General features: G+C 38.9%; 2 protein-coding genes across 2 annotated transcripts in view; one reads left to right on the plus strand and one right to left on the minus strand.

The window, feature by feature from the left end:
- The window catches only part of LOC123312563 (sodium-coupled monocarboxylate transporter 1-like), a 383,426-nt gene that overhangs the window by 281,291 nt on the left and 87,080 nt on the right, over nucleotides 1-15,055 (plus strand). The window lies entirely within an intron of this gene.
- LOC123312565 lies at nucleotides 10,077-12,681 on the minus strand. The gene is made up of 2 exons (XM_044897060.1): nucleotides 11,022-12,681; nucleotides 10,077-10,951 (listed from the first exon to the last, which is right to left on the minus strand). Exon 1 carries the CDS (start codon nucleotides 12,481-12,483, stop codon nucleotides 11,791-11,793), a length of 693 nt encoding a protein of 230 aa, XP_044752995.1. The 5' UTR covers nucleotides 12,484-12,681; the 3' UTR covers nucleotides 10,077-10,951; nucleotides 11,022-11,790.

Genomic DNA, 15,055 nt, shown 5'->3' on the forward strand with positions numbered 1-15,055 from the left:
TTTTTGAATCAAATTTGAATAAACAACACTCAAGGAGCCAATATCCGAACGGAAATTAACTGCATTAGGATGTTTATTAATATAGATCATTTCATTGAACCCCCGCCTAAACCAATTAGACTCCCGATTTAAAACGTCAACATTCTCAAAATCAAAACTATGCCCAAGTGATAGAGCATGACAAGCCAGTGCAGTTGACTCCTTTCTATTCTCACAGTCACGTCTATGTTGTGCCGTTCTATGTCCCAAATATTGGCCCGTTTGACCCACATAACAAGCATCACAATCCTTACAATTTACTCTGTAAACTACTCCGAACATTTCTGTCTGGAATCCTTATCTTTAACTTTAGAAATTTTTTTTTTTTTGGTGTAGCAGGGGGAAAATCTGTAAACAGACGAACACACCCTCTGCTGAGGGGGAACAGTGTGGGGATTCTCACTCTCTGAGCTCGAGACCCACTCAAAACCCTTAACTGCTTCTTCATAGGTTCCGGGCATTTTGCCTATTAACCAGTTGACTCTTATGGTTTCTGGACTCTCACACGATCATAGTCGTGTTGATAGTTGTATGCTGCCTATAGCTTTTATAGGTTAAGCTCTTCTTTGGTTACATTTAAATCCTTAACTGATCTCTCGGTCTTCGGTGGTAGGTTCTTGACCTTCTAGCTTCTTCCGTTGGATCGTAGTCGACTAATCTTCGTAATTCCTCATTTGGATGTTGTTTGGCTTTGTCGAATATCCTTTCCGCCTTTCTCTTCATAAATTCTGTAACTGGTTCCCATTCCAAGTCCTTGTAGATTTGTTTGTTCCTAACAAACCAGGGTACGTCCATCGCCATTCTAAGGAGTTTATTCTCAGTGGCCTGTATTCTCTTGATGTGGGTCTTGGCTGCGAAGCCCCATGCCGCCGATCCATATGTGAGTTGTGGTCGCGCAATAGTTTTAATCATCGTCAACTTGATGTTCTTATTCATATGACTTCTTCTGCCTATGAGTGGATAAAATTTACTCATTGCGGCTTTTGTTTTATCAACAGCACATTTGATGTGGTTTCTCCATGTAAGTCCTCTGTCAAGCTTCACTCCTAGGTATGTTGCTTCATTTTTTCATTCAACCTCTTCTCCATCAACTTCAAGGTTTTCTTCCATCCTCAATCTTCTCTTTTGCAGTAATATTGCTTGAGTCTTTCTTCCATTGATTTGGATTTTCCATTTGATGCACCATTTGAGTAATTCATCTATGGCTTCCTGCAGTCTCTGGTGTGTGATCTCTGGGCGTCGATGTTTGAACGCTATTCCCGTGTCATCTGCGTACAAGGTGAGCATATTCCTAGCATTCTTCGGGATATCATAAACGTATATTACGTAAAGCAGAGGTCCAAGTACCGATCCTTGAGGCACTCCCGCTTCCAATTGTCTGGTTTGAGAGGTTGCTCCATCTATCTTCACATAAAAGTTTCTATTCCTCAGATAGTTCCTTATAATCTTGCATAGCTTGGTCGAATATCCTGCTTTTTTCATCTTGTAGATTAGGCCTTCGTGCCATATTCTATCAAAAGCTCTCTCGATATCCATCAGAACTAATCCTGTGGCCTGTTTGGTCTGCATTCCTTCGGTGACGTATTCTATGAGCCGTAGTAATTGGAGTTCAGTCGAGTGTTCTCGTCGAAATCCAAATTGTTCGGGTGGAATTATCTTCAACATTTCTGTTTCCTTATTCAGCCTTTTGGCGATAACCCTCTCGACGACTTTTCCTAGTGCTGATAGTAGGCTAATTGGTCTATAATTTTGAGGAAATTTCCGTTCCTTTCCAGGCTTGTTGAAAACTATCATTTCTTCAGTTTTCCATCTCTTTGGGTAGTATTCGGTCCTCATCACTCCGTTTGTTATATTCGTCAAGGCTGCTATTCCTTTTCTAGGCAATTTCTTCAACATATAATTCGTTATCCTATCTTCTCCCGGTGCTTTCCGGTTTTTCAGTTTCATTATTATCTCTTTGATTTCTGTTGGTGAAGCCGGTTTTGGAATGATTTCGGTTTCCGGTGGTTCCATCATCAGTTCTTCGTTTGCCTCCACTTCTTCTTCTAGATCTTCATTGTCATCATCATTTCTGTAATTTATTCTGGCTTCTCTCTCAATCGAGTCGGCAAGTGCTTCGGCTTTTTCAAGTCTCGTATATACCATTCCGTTTGCTCCATGCAGTGGAGGTATAACTGTCTGTTCTCGTCGTAAGCGTTTTTGCATTTTCCAAGCCGAGTGATCTATTGTATTCAGTTCCCTTAATCTCTGGTGCCATCTGTTATTACGCAGTTCTGTTGAAGCATTTTTCAATATCTGACTATGCTTATTCAGTTTCTTCTTGTCTTCTTCTCTTTTTATTGTTCTGTAGATTTTCCTGAGTCTTCTGTTCTTTTTTATAAGTTCCTTTATATCCCTTGGCGTATCTCCATGTGAATGTTTCGGAATTGGTTTCCTTATTCTCTTGGTGCTTTCTTCATAGGCTTCTTTTATTTGATTTTCCAATTTTTCAACTGCTTCATCTAATTCATCCCGGGTGTTTATTTGGGGAGTTTCCGTGATTTTCTCCTGAAGTAAATTCTTATATTTCTCCCAGTCTGTGCGATCCTTGGTTTGTGTCTCTTCTTCGTTTCTTGGGCCATGTCTCACTATGAATTCTATGGGATTGTGGTCTGAAGTTCCGTCTTCTATTGTATCAATGCTGATTTCTTCAGTGATGTCTTTCATTACGACAATGTCCAGTACATCGGGTAGTCCATTTACTCTTGGTATGTAGGTCGGTATATCAGGTCCTATCACAACTGCATTAAGTTTTTCAGCATAAATCTTCAGTCTTCTCCCGTTGGTATTTTCCACCCTACTGTTCCATTCCTGCGATTTGCAGTTAAGATCACCAATTATGATTTTCGGGTGTCTTCCTTCTAGTAGCATTTTCAGATCCTCTTCCAGCATGTCCTTATCCGGTGATTTATAAGTCGAAATAATCTTCACTTGTCCTCGATTGGTATTCACAATAATCGATATTGCTTCTACTTCTTGACCATTGAATATTTGGTCGAAATGGTGATCCATATTCCTTCTAGCCAGTATAGCAACGCCACCTGTGCTGTTAGGTCTATCATTTCTATAGATATCGTAATAGGGAAATGCTATCCGAACGTTGGGGTTAAGTCTTGTTTCTTGGAGAGCTATGACATCCGGTCTTTTCTCTTCAATCAGTTCTTCGAATTCTGGTCTGCGGGCTCTCAATCCTTCGACGTTCCAAGAGACGATTATGAGATTGTTCTTTATCGTCGTATCAGCCATTAAATATTCTTAATAATTTGCTGCATCTTCTTTTCAATCTCTTTCTCCAGATTCTGCATCATCGTGTTGAGGAGGTTTTTCGTGAACTTATCCAGTTCCTCAGTGATTCCAGAAATTCCGTTTCTGGTTTCGGCTTTTTGACGGTTTTTGCCTTTTCCTTTTTTTTCTCTGGTTTCTTCGTCTCTTTGACTGCTTTGGTTGCAGTTTCCTGGGGTTTCTTCACTTCCGAAGAGTTTTGGGCTGGCTTCGTAGTATTTTGTGTTGGCCTCGAGCTGGTTTGGTTTGATCTTGGCGATCTCTTGGCCTTTTTTGTGACCAATTTCCATTCGCTACATCCCTTGTAGCTGGCTGGATGTCCTTGCTCTCCACAGAGAACACAAGAAGCATTTCGCTCCTCGTTCTCCCTGGTAAGCGTACACTCCTTGGAGCTGTGATTACCGGAGCATTTCACGCACCTCCATGGAAAAGTGCACCTACTTTGGGCATGTCCATATCGCTGACAACATTGTCCAGGCCCGGTCGTCCTTCTCTTAGGTTCAACATCACAGTTCATGTTGTAGAGCCTTCTCACCTCGAAGATACCCTTATTCTGGGTTTTAACCAGCAATAAGGGCATCGGCTTTTTTGTTATATTTGAGGTCATCCTTATGACCTCAGCATCGACGATCCCTTGATCCTTGAGGTCGTCAAGGATCGTCGGGATATCTGCATCCAGCGGTAGGTATCTCACTACCGCGTATATTTTCTTTTCCTCCTCTCGTTGGAGAGTGTAAAATTCTCTGTTGATTTTGTGGAGGAATTCAGTCATCCTTCGATGATCATCGGCGGTTTGTGGGACGATTCTTATACCGTCCTTTACTGTCGTCGCTCTTTGGTATTTAATACCGTTCCGCATCAAGGCGTTCGAAATTGACGTCCATTCGGACGTTCCTCTCAGGGTAACTGGGGGGATTTTTTCTTTTCTCTCCACTGGAGTGGTTTTCTCTTGGGCTGGGGTTTCCAAGACTCTTTTTTTGTTTGAGTCTTCATTGGACGAGGAGCTATCCTTTCTCACTCTTTTGGCGGGTGGGGAAATTTTGTTTTGAGGGGTTTTGACCACCTCCATCTTCTGTTTTTGAACCGGTAAGTTCACTTCTTGGACATTTTTCAAAGTAATGTTCTTTTTGAGTGCCTTGGAGTAAGGACTTTCCTTATTTCCCTCCTGCAACTCGAGCCTCTCCCTGAGATTTTTAATCTCAGCAACTTCGCTAGATACGCATCTATCTAGCTCATTCACCCTCGATTTCAAACTTGCGTTCTCCTCTCTCAAAATATCGTGTTCGGACACGACATTAGCGATTTCTGGCGCGTCTTCTTCCATTACGGAATCGCAGTCCGAATGGTCAGACATTTTAAAATCTGATTAATAATTACTTTGCTACTCAAAGAAATTGGAAATAAAATTTTTCAAGACAAAAAAGAAAAATGTATCTCATGCATAAAAACAAAACGACTCATCAAAAATTCTCTACGCTATGAGAAAAATCAGAAAGAAAGATACGAAAAATATGCTCACCTGATGTTTTCTGCAGTACCAACGAGAAAAAAAAAATCCTCTGGACACTTAGGATGAACACCAACTTTGAAAATTTTAACGAATTAAAATTCCGATAGCAAATATAGAACCTACACAAACTTCACAGACGGAATCAAATATTCCGTAGCTATGTTAGTGGGCACTTTCACCTCCGCTTTCACTTTTACGGCACTGTGACACTTCGAATTTCTCGTCCGCTTTCTCTTGTATAGCACTAGGAGCACTGTAGCACGTCTTCTCCTGTCAATCGAATGACTCGGAATGTTTAGAAAATAAAGAACGTACCGTTTTCCTATAGTAATACACAACCTGATTAGTGCCCCGCCTCATGATTCCCTTCATCCTCTCCGACAACCCCCGCACATAAAGCAGCCTACAAAAAACAACATTACCCTCACCTTGGTTAATTGCAGCAGAATCGTGTGGTTCTCTACGACTCGATGAGTTAAAAATCTTTTTTACTAAGTACTTCGGGTAGCCATTCCTTAATAACAACGATGTTTGTTCGTCAAAATTTTTCTTGTGAAAGGATACATGTGATAAGTTGAGGATCTTATGTTTGATTGATTTAACAATAGTGACCTTCTGCAATCTGGCATGTGAGGATTCAAAATGTAATAACCTACTAGATGAAATGGGTTTACGGTAAAGGTCGGTTATAATCTTATTGTCCTTCTTAATCAAAAGAACATCCAGAAACGGGATCACTCCATCAGTCTCCAACTCATGAGTAAACTTAATATCATCATCAAAGGAATTAAAAATGTCCAGAACACATTGAACAGAATCTTCAGGGATAGACATAATAACATCGTCCACATACACATAGACAAAAGGGACTTGAAAATTTATCTTGGACAGAACAAATGTTATAATCTTGTCCATAATCATTTCTGCAAGGATGGGGGAAGCTGGATTTCCCATTGCTGAACCTCTGATCTGGGAGAAAAAGGTACCATTATATGAACAATAACTGTTTTCAAATAAAAATTTAATTATTTGTTTCAATGTATCAACAGAAAACTGAACATGTGTTTTCAAATCATCCCAGTGTTCATCAATGAGATCAAGAACTAATCTCTGTGGGATATTTGTAAACAACGATACCACATCAAAACTGACAAACACAAACCCATCCGGTATAGTAACATGCTGTAAGTCAGACACCAATGTATAAGAATTCTTAATGGAATGTGTGAACTTAAATCTAATCTTACTTAAAATGTTAACAACAAATTTCGAAATATTATATGTGGGCGAACCACAACAAGAGATTACAGGTCTTAGTGGTCTATCAATTTTGTGTATTTTCACCAATCCATAAATTTTCGGAGGTACAGAACTGTATTGTTTCATACATCTCGCTTCCATATCACTCAAAAAACCATCATTATGTAATTTACCGATTAATTTATTACTATCAGACTGAATTTTATTGGTAGGATCTCGTTTTAATTTCCTGTAAGTGGATGTGTCAGATAATAAACGCGACATTTTTTCATCATATTCACTCCTCGACAAGACAACAGTTTTATTACCCTTATCAGAATTTAAAATCAACAAATCAGGATTGGTCTTAAGAAAATATTTTTTGTTTTGCTGAACCAAGACAATAGTGTTCTACCATATCCACCAGAAAATCTACCAGATTTCAAATTTCTATAAAAATTCTGTACAATATTACACAACGTTAGCCTTACACTATTCTTAACATCAGACAACAACTGGCTTTGATTTACATAGGATTCAATATCACCCAAAATGTGCATCAATGGGAAATCAGTCAAGTTATACGGTAATGAAAATTTGGGTCCCAAAGATAAAATCTTTCTTACACTATCAGGTATCAATATATTTGTACAATTTGTCAACCACGAAGACTGTGTGGCAATATCATAATCATCAATTTCAGACAACAACTTCTGAAACTTTCCGATATTATCTCTCCTAATCTTAGCTAATGATCTGTCCATTAAGAATTCTTATACATTGGTGTCTGACTTACAGCATGTTACTATACCGGATGGGTTTGTGTTTGTCAGTTTTGATGTGGTATCGTTGTTTACAAATATCCCACAGAGATTAGTTTTTGATCTCATTGATGAACACTGGGATGATTTGAAAACACATGTTCAGTTTTCTGTTGATACATTGAAACAAATAATTAAATTTATATTTGAAAACAGTTATTGTTCATATAATGGTACCTTTTTCTCCCAGATCAGAGGTTCAGCAATGGGAAATCCAGCTTCCCCCATCCTTGCAGAAATGATTATGGACAAGATTATAACATTTGTTCTGTCCAAGATAAATTTTCAAGTCTCTTTTGTCTATGTGTATGTGGACGATGTTATTATGTCTATCCCTGAAGATTCTGTTCAATGTGTTCTGGACATTTTTAATTCCTTTGATGATGATATTAAGTTTACTCATGAGTTGGAGACTGATGGAGTGATCCCGTTTCTGGATGTTCTTTTGATTAAGAAGGACAATAAGATTATAACCGACCTTTACCGTAAACCCATTTCATCTGGTAGGTTATTACATTTTGAATCCTCACATGCCAGATTGCAGAAGGTCACTATTGTTAAATCAATCAAACATAAGATCCTCAACTTATCACATGTATCCTTTCACAAGAAAAATTTTGACGAACAAACATCGTTGTTATTAAGGAATGGCTACCCGAAGTACTTAGTAAAAAAGATTTTTAACTCATCGAGTCGTAGAGAACCACACGATTCTGCTGCAATTAGCCAAGGTGAGGGTAATGTTGTTTTTTGTAGGCTGCTTTATGTGCGGGGCTTGTCGGAGAGGATGAAGGGCATCATGAGGCGGGGCACTAATCAGGTTGTGTATTACTATAAGAAAACGGTACGTTCTTTATTTTCTAAAGTTATAGATGTGACAGAATTACAAACACCGGAGGAGGAGTAGCAATATTGGTGAGAACAGATCTGAAACACTACTTTAAAAGTAGATCCGACGAAACACAAGGAAAAACAGAAAAAGTGACGATTGTTGCCGAATTAAATCGGCAAATAGTAGAAATAACCTCGGCGTATAAGCCACCACAAAACAATCTATTGGAAGAAGAGATAAACAACATGTTGGAAGGATCAAACCCGAAAATCTCCATCGGAGATTTCAACTGTAAATCCCCATTATGGAATAGCATAACAGAGAATAGAAATGGCAAAAAACTCAAGGATTTCGCCGAAAAACAAAATGCCATAGTTATTGGACCAGAGCTACCGACATATCTTGCTTTTGGAAGAGGAATACCAGATGTAATAGATATCGCGATATTGAAAAATATAACTCAAGTATTCTCGATTGAAACTTTGGAAGATGGAACCTCAAACCACAATCCCGTGGAATTGACAATTGGAGAAGAACCAAGAGAAAAACTGCTGGAAATAAGAGAATATGCCAATTGGACTAAATACAGCCATTTAATACAGTCGGAAATAACAGAAATTCCAACAATAAACACTCCAGACGATCTGGAATGTGCGGTTGATAAACTGGAAGAGATTATATTGAAAGCTTACGAAAAAAGCACGAGAAGAGTGAAGAAACCAGCTCCAAGTCATCCGCATGGCGATACGCCTAAAGAAGTAAAAGATCTTATACAAGAAAATCGAAGACTCAGAAGAATATATAATAATAATAATAATAATAATAGGCCTTTATTACCAATTCAATGACACAATAGAAACATAATTTATCGATTACAACACTCACAGGGCGGAGTTCAGATGGGTGAATGCCCTCTGTTCTTCCACTCAAACCCTGATAAAAAAAGTTATTTAAAATTCATAATACAAAAAAAAATTCATAATACAAAGCACTGAGTCCCACAAAAAATAAGAAAACTTGATATCAAAGATTGACTCGTTATAAGTCAGAAAGAATTTTAACATCAACAAAACTAAATAAGACCCCGATGTACCAGCCTACCGGCGCGCACGCTGTTCACTGAATAATTGATCAAAGACACGACACCTAAAAGCAGACACGGAAAGAGTTCGGAAATCAATGTATTGGTTGTAGAGTTTATAGATATTGAATGAAAAAGATCTCTCAAATAACGTTAGTCTATGGGGAGGGGACGAGATGAGGCCACGATTCCTTATATTCAGATTATGAATATCGGATCTAAATTTAATTTTCCTATGGAGATAAGAAGGGATTCCAGACGTCAACACCCTGTGATAAAGAACCAGTGCAGAAAGCTTGAACCTATTCATCATATTGAGCCATTTGATTTCATCGAGCTTATGACTTATTCTGTCAAATTTCCTGATACCATAGATGAATCTAAGACAAGAATTCTGAATTTTCTGAACCTTTCCGATAGTCTCCTGATCCAAACAAGCAAAATAAACTGCCGAACAATAGTTAAAACCAGAAAGAACTAATGAATTGCAGAGTGTAGCTTTCAAATCTCTAGGAAGGGAACGTCTGTGCGGATAAAGTTGGCGCAGACTCATTATAGACTTCTGGACACAAGATGCAATGTGGGTTCTGAACCGCAAGTTATGGTCCAAGAACAGACCCAGATTTTTCACACAATCTACTACCGGAATCATTACATTCGCGATCCTCAACTCAGCATTCAGACTCAAGGCACTGCAGATATCCCCATTACCGAAAAAAATGGCCTTTGATTTGGACGGATTCAAAGTGAGCTGGTGAGCTTCAGCGATTTCACTCATAATTTTGAGATCCTCGTTCACTCTCGCAATGCCCTGCTCTAACTGATCTTGAGGAAAACTATAGTATAGCTGTGTATCGTCCGCATAAAAGTGAGCAAGACAGTACTTCAAAAAAGTAATCATATAATGAGTATAAAGCACGAATAGCAGCGGTCCCAAGATCGATCCCTGAGGAACACCCAGCAAAACCTTCAAGGGATCTGAAATGACATTACCAAACCTGACCTGCTGAGTCCTATCTGAAAGATAGCTCTTGATGAAAGCCACGGCACTCGATGAAAAACCTGTGAAGCGCATAATAGAAAATAGGACGTCATGCACCAACGTATCGAATGCTTTCGAGTAATCCAATAAAATAAGGACTGTTATCAATCCCCTATCCGAAGCGGTCAAGATGTCATCAGTCACCTTGAGTAGGGCCGTTGTACAACTATGTCCCCGTCTATAACCCGACTGCTCCTGTGGAATCACACTATACTTGTCTAAGTGCTCCCGGATTTGAACAGCCAATACCTTTTCCAAGATTTTAGACATAGTTGGAAGAATACTTATAGGACGTAAGTCCCCATAACTTTCAACCTTAGAAGATTTGGGTATAGGTAAGATGATCGACTTCTTCCACAATTCAGGAAAGTAGCTTTCAACAATGCAACTATTTATAATGTGGACAACGAACTGCAATATAAACGGACAGCATAATCTCAGAAGTTGCGAGCCTATATCATCAATACCTCTCGATTCCGACTTGATCTCACAGAGATACTTAGATACTATGTCTTCGTCCACTAAATGGAACTCAAGTTTCTCCTCAAACTCACAGAATGAGTTACTGTCGTAGAATCTCATCACCTTCTCAGACTTCCCAATATCAACTTGTCTTTGAGAACCATTGAAGTAATCATTCATCTCATCTACATTAGTCAGACTGTCAGGAACATCAATCAGCTTTTTCGTTCTGTTGATATTCAAATATTTTAGCTGTTTCCACATCTCACTTGTATCAGCTCCACGAAAGACATGTGAGAAATATTTTTTCTTTTCAACTCGAATAAGTTCAGTGGTAGAATTTCGGAGCAATTTATAAGCGTTCCAGTGATATTCCGATCTTGTCTTCTTGAATTTACTCTTGGCGGCGTCTCTCTCCTTCATTAGCTTTTTAATATTAGAGTTCAACCAAGGCGCAGGAGGTTTCGTGATGCGCTTAGAAACATATGGGGCGTGTTTATTAAACAGATTTAAAATAACAGAGTTGAAATAATGTATTTTATCATCGATCTTACGTATCCTGAAGATCGCCTGAAGATCAGAGTTAGCTAGTTCCTCCTGAAAACTTTCAAAGGAGAATTGAGTGAAATCTCTAAAAGTTGCGTATCGTTCAGTTCGCTCAGTTGTGAACTCACCATTCAAGGCAAAAATCGGCATATCGTGATCGCTATAGTGACAGTCCAAGACATCCGTACATTTGAACAGCTCAGGTTTATCTGTGAGAATATGATCAAGCAAAGCACGCTTTCTGGTTGGCTTTTTGACCAACTGATGTAATCCAAAAGTTTGAAGTGAGTTCAAATATGAAGATGAGTCAGAAGAATCAGGTTCCAAAACGTTGACATTCATATCCCCAACGACAATAAGATTATCAGCCAATGGCAAGGAAGCCATGGTGAGATTTTCTAGGTCATCAACAAGCACATGAGTACCCAATCTTCCCTCAACTTTAGGAGGCTTGTAAATCACACAGAAGAGCACTCTTTTAACTCCTCGTTCAAGTATAATGCATGTATTTTCCAAATTAAGATCCAAGTTGACGACTCGATAGTGTAAATTCTTTTTTATATAGATACCCGTGCCTCCCCCCCTAGTAGTTCTGTCATTATGAACAAAATTGTATTCCTCAATTTCAAATGAAAATGTTTCATCAGCACGAAGCCAAGTTTCCGTAACACCAACCAAATCAAAATTATGATTCAATATTGTATTTCCGAACTCTGAAAAATTGGCAGAAAGCGAACGAACATTCAAGTGGGCACCGGTAAGCATAGGTTCTGATCCCCCATTCATGAGATAAGAGAAAGAAAAAAAAAAAAAAAAAAAAATCGATACTATATAAAGAGAAAATGAAAGAGAGAAAAAAAAAAAATATTTAATAACAAAAATAAATAAAATTGGACCTTATTCGCCCGAACCAGTGCTTCCTCCTGCTACAACGGATTCCAGTCTCCCTCCACCCAACTTAACCAAATCAACATCAGATCTTATGAGCATCTTTCCAGAACCAAATTTAGCATAAATTTTTCCATTCGAAGTCCAGACATCCCTACCCCCGATCCTCTCCATAACACGTTTAAGAAGGGAGTAGTTATACTTTGTCAGATCCTCAGCAATGACCAGCTTAGTTCCCTTCAGCTTACTTTTATTTTTGAAGACAGTGTTACGGGACTGCAGTGAAGAAAAATGTACAATAATGGGTCTCTTCCTCATCGTATCAGATCCCACTCTATGGCAAAGATCGATCTGTACATCACCTCGTTGGAGTTTCAGTTTTTCGCAAAAGGTTTTTTTGACAACTGAAGAGAGGTCTTCACCTTTTTGCTCTTCCATACCGAGCAGCCTTATACACTTGCGACGACGCTGCTGATCAAAATGATTCAGCTGCTCCCTTAAAATCACATTTTCCTCTCTAAGAACGTTCAATTCAGCTTCAACAATGTCAATCTTCTCATTCAGGGAATTCCATTTCTCATCCAGTTTATCAATTACCAGATTAGCGACAGTATGTGCCAGCGTTGATAAGATTAGTTTATCGTTGAATGATTCACGAATGATATCTTTAACATCTTTCTGTTGTTGTGTTGTCAAGACCATTTCGATATAAGAGAGAAATCGCAATCAATATCTGGTTATTCTTACTAGAATTCAGGCTATTCGGCCGTAGATTCGTGAGCCTTAATGAAGAGGACAAGATGAGATCTCCAAAGTCCGAACGACAATTATTATGAAGAATTGAAAAACACAAAGGATGGAGCGAACGACGGTACGACTAGCTTGTACTACAACACATGAGCGAATGAGAATGAGAATAGGATGAACAAAAATGATCTAAATAGAAGGAACCTCAACCGACATAGCCAAGTTCTGAAAAATGCCCTGAAAGATCTAAGAACAAGCAGATGGAACAAAAGGGTTCAAGAACTGAATACAATCGATCATTCTGCATGGAGAATGCAAAAAAGCCTACGAGGAGAAAAGACTAAAATTCCACCCCTACACGGAGAAAGGGGAATGGCTTATACCAATACTGATAAGGCAGATGCATTGGCGGACTCGATCGAACGAGAATCGAGAATAAATTACAGGATAGACGACGATAATGAAGATTTGGAAGAACTGGTTGAAGAAAATGATGAAGAAATGGATGAATTACCAGCGACTGCTGAAATAGACAAGCCAACATCTCCAAATGAAATCAGGGAAATAATTGTTTAGTTTGAAGAAGAGGAAAGCTCCCGGAAGCGATAAAATAACGAATGTTATGTTAAAGAAATTACCTAGAAAAGGTATAGCCGCTCTAACAAATATCGCGAATGGAATTATGAGGACAGAACACTACCCAGAAAAATGGAAAACAGCAGAAGTCATAGTATTCAATAAACCATTCAAAGAGAAGAAGTTTCCACAAAACTACAGACCGATAAGTCTTCCGTCGGCTTTAGGAAAAGTAGTAGAAAGAATTATCGCCACGAGGCTAAATGAGGAAACCGAAAATCTGGAACTAATTCCACCAGAACAGTTCGGATTCAGAAGAGAGCATTCAACAGAACAACAATTATTAAGGCTCACAGAGTACATAACAGAGGGATTCCAAAATAAACAAGCTACAGGTCTTGTTTTACTAGACGTCGCCAGAGCATTCGACAGAATATGGCATGAAGGATTAATATATAAGATGAGATGTGCTGCATATTCGATCAAAATATGCAAGTTGATCAGGAATTATCTCAAAAATAGAAGATTCTACGTGAAAGTGGGAGGAGAATGCTCCTCAACAAGAGATATAGAGGCTGGAGTACCCCAAGGATCAGTACTTGGGCCACTTCTGTACAACATATACATCCACGATATTCCGAAAAATCCAAGAACCATGCTAACGTTATATGCTGACGACACAGGCATAGCAACTCGACACCGAAACCCTGAAATAATAGAACGAGTTCTACAAGAGTCGATTGACGAAACAAATGACTGGTGCATAAAGTGGAAAATCAAGTCAATGGACAAAAGAGCCAAGCAATATTACTACACAAGAGAAGACTGCGACCCGCAACAAAACTGGATGTTGACGGCGAAGAAATCGACTGGAAAAATGAAGCCAAATATTTAGGAATAACGCTTGACAAAGGACTTACCTGGAAAAGTCATATCAAACAAGCAATCGACAAAACGAAAGCAGCGATGAATAGACTCTATCCTCTGATAGGAAGAAGAAGCCACATGTCGAAAGAGACAAAATTGAAGATAATCAAAGCCGTTGCTAGGCCTCAACTGACTTATGGATCAGTTGCCTGGGGTTTCGCGGCAAAGAGCCATATCAAAAGAATTCAGGCCACTGAAAACAAGCTGCTACGATGTGCAATAGATGCATCTGGTTTGTCAGGAATAGACAGATTTATAAGGACCTGAAATGGGAAACCATAACGGAATTCATGAACAGAAAAGCAGAGAAATTATTCGAAACAGCGAAAAACCATCCGAATCAAGAACTCAGGAGACTAGTGGACTACGACCCAGAGGAAGACAAAAGGAGAATGCGAATTTACCGAAGGAGACCAAGAGATCAATTAAAAAGAGATTAAAATAACAACAGAAACTTATTAAAAAATTCAATAAAGTGTTCTATTATCCAATAGAGGATAAACACATAAATCCCAGCAGATAGTGTGCGAGAAGAAAACCGACCAAGAGATGAACGGTTTATAGGCAAATGCCCGAAACCAAAATTCAAGAAGCAGTAGGGTTTTTAGTGAGTCTCGAGCTCAGGAGAGTGAGAAACCCCACACTGTTCCCCCTCAGGAGATGAGGGTGGTTCGTCTGTCTTGCAGATTTTCCCCCTGCTACACCAAAAAAAAAAAAATTTTCTAAAGTTAAAGATGAGGATTCCAGACAGAAATGTTCGGGAGTAGTTTACAGAGTAAATTGTAAGGATTGTGATGCTTGTTATGTGGGTCAAACGGGCCAATATTTGGGACATAGAACGGCACAACATAGACGTGACTGTGAGAATAGAAAGGAGTCAACTGCACTGGCTTGTCATGCTCTATCACTTGGGCATAGTTTTGATTTTGAGAATGTTGACGTTTTAAATCGGGAGTCTAATTGGTTTAGGCGGGGGTTCAATGAAATGATCTATATTAATAAACATCCTAATGCAGTTAATTTC

The sequence above is a fragment of the Coccinella septempunctata genome, chromosome 4 (assembly GCF_907165205.1).
Source record: "Coccinella septempunctata chromosome 4, icCocSept1.1, whole genome shotgun sequence".
Taxonomy (NCBI): domain Eukaryota; kingdom Metazoa; phylum Arthropoda; class Insecta; order Coleoptera; family Coccinellidae; genus Coccinella; species Coccinella septempunctata.

Bases quoted from the DNA above. Each gene is read 5' to 3' on its own strand.
- LOC123312565 (XM_044897060.1), bottom strand. From the start codon at position 12,483: ATGGTCTTGACAACACAACAACAGAAAGATGTTAAAGATATCATTCGT.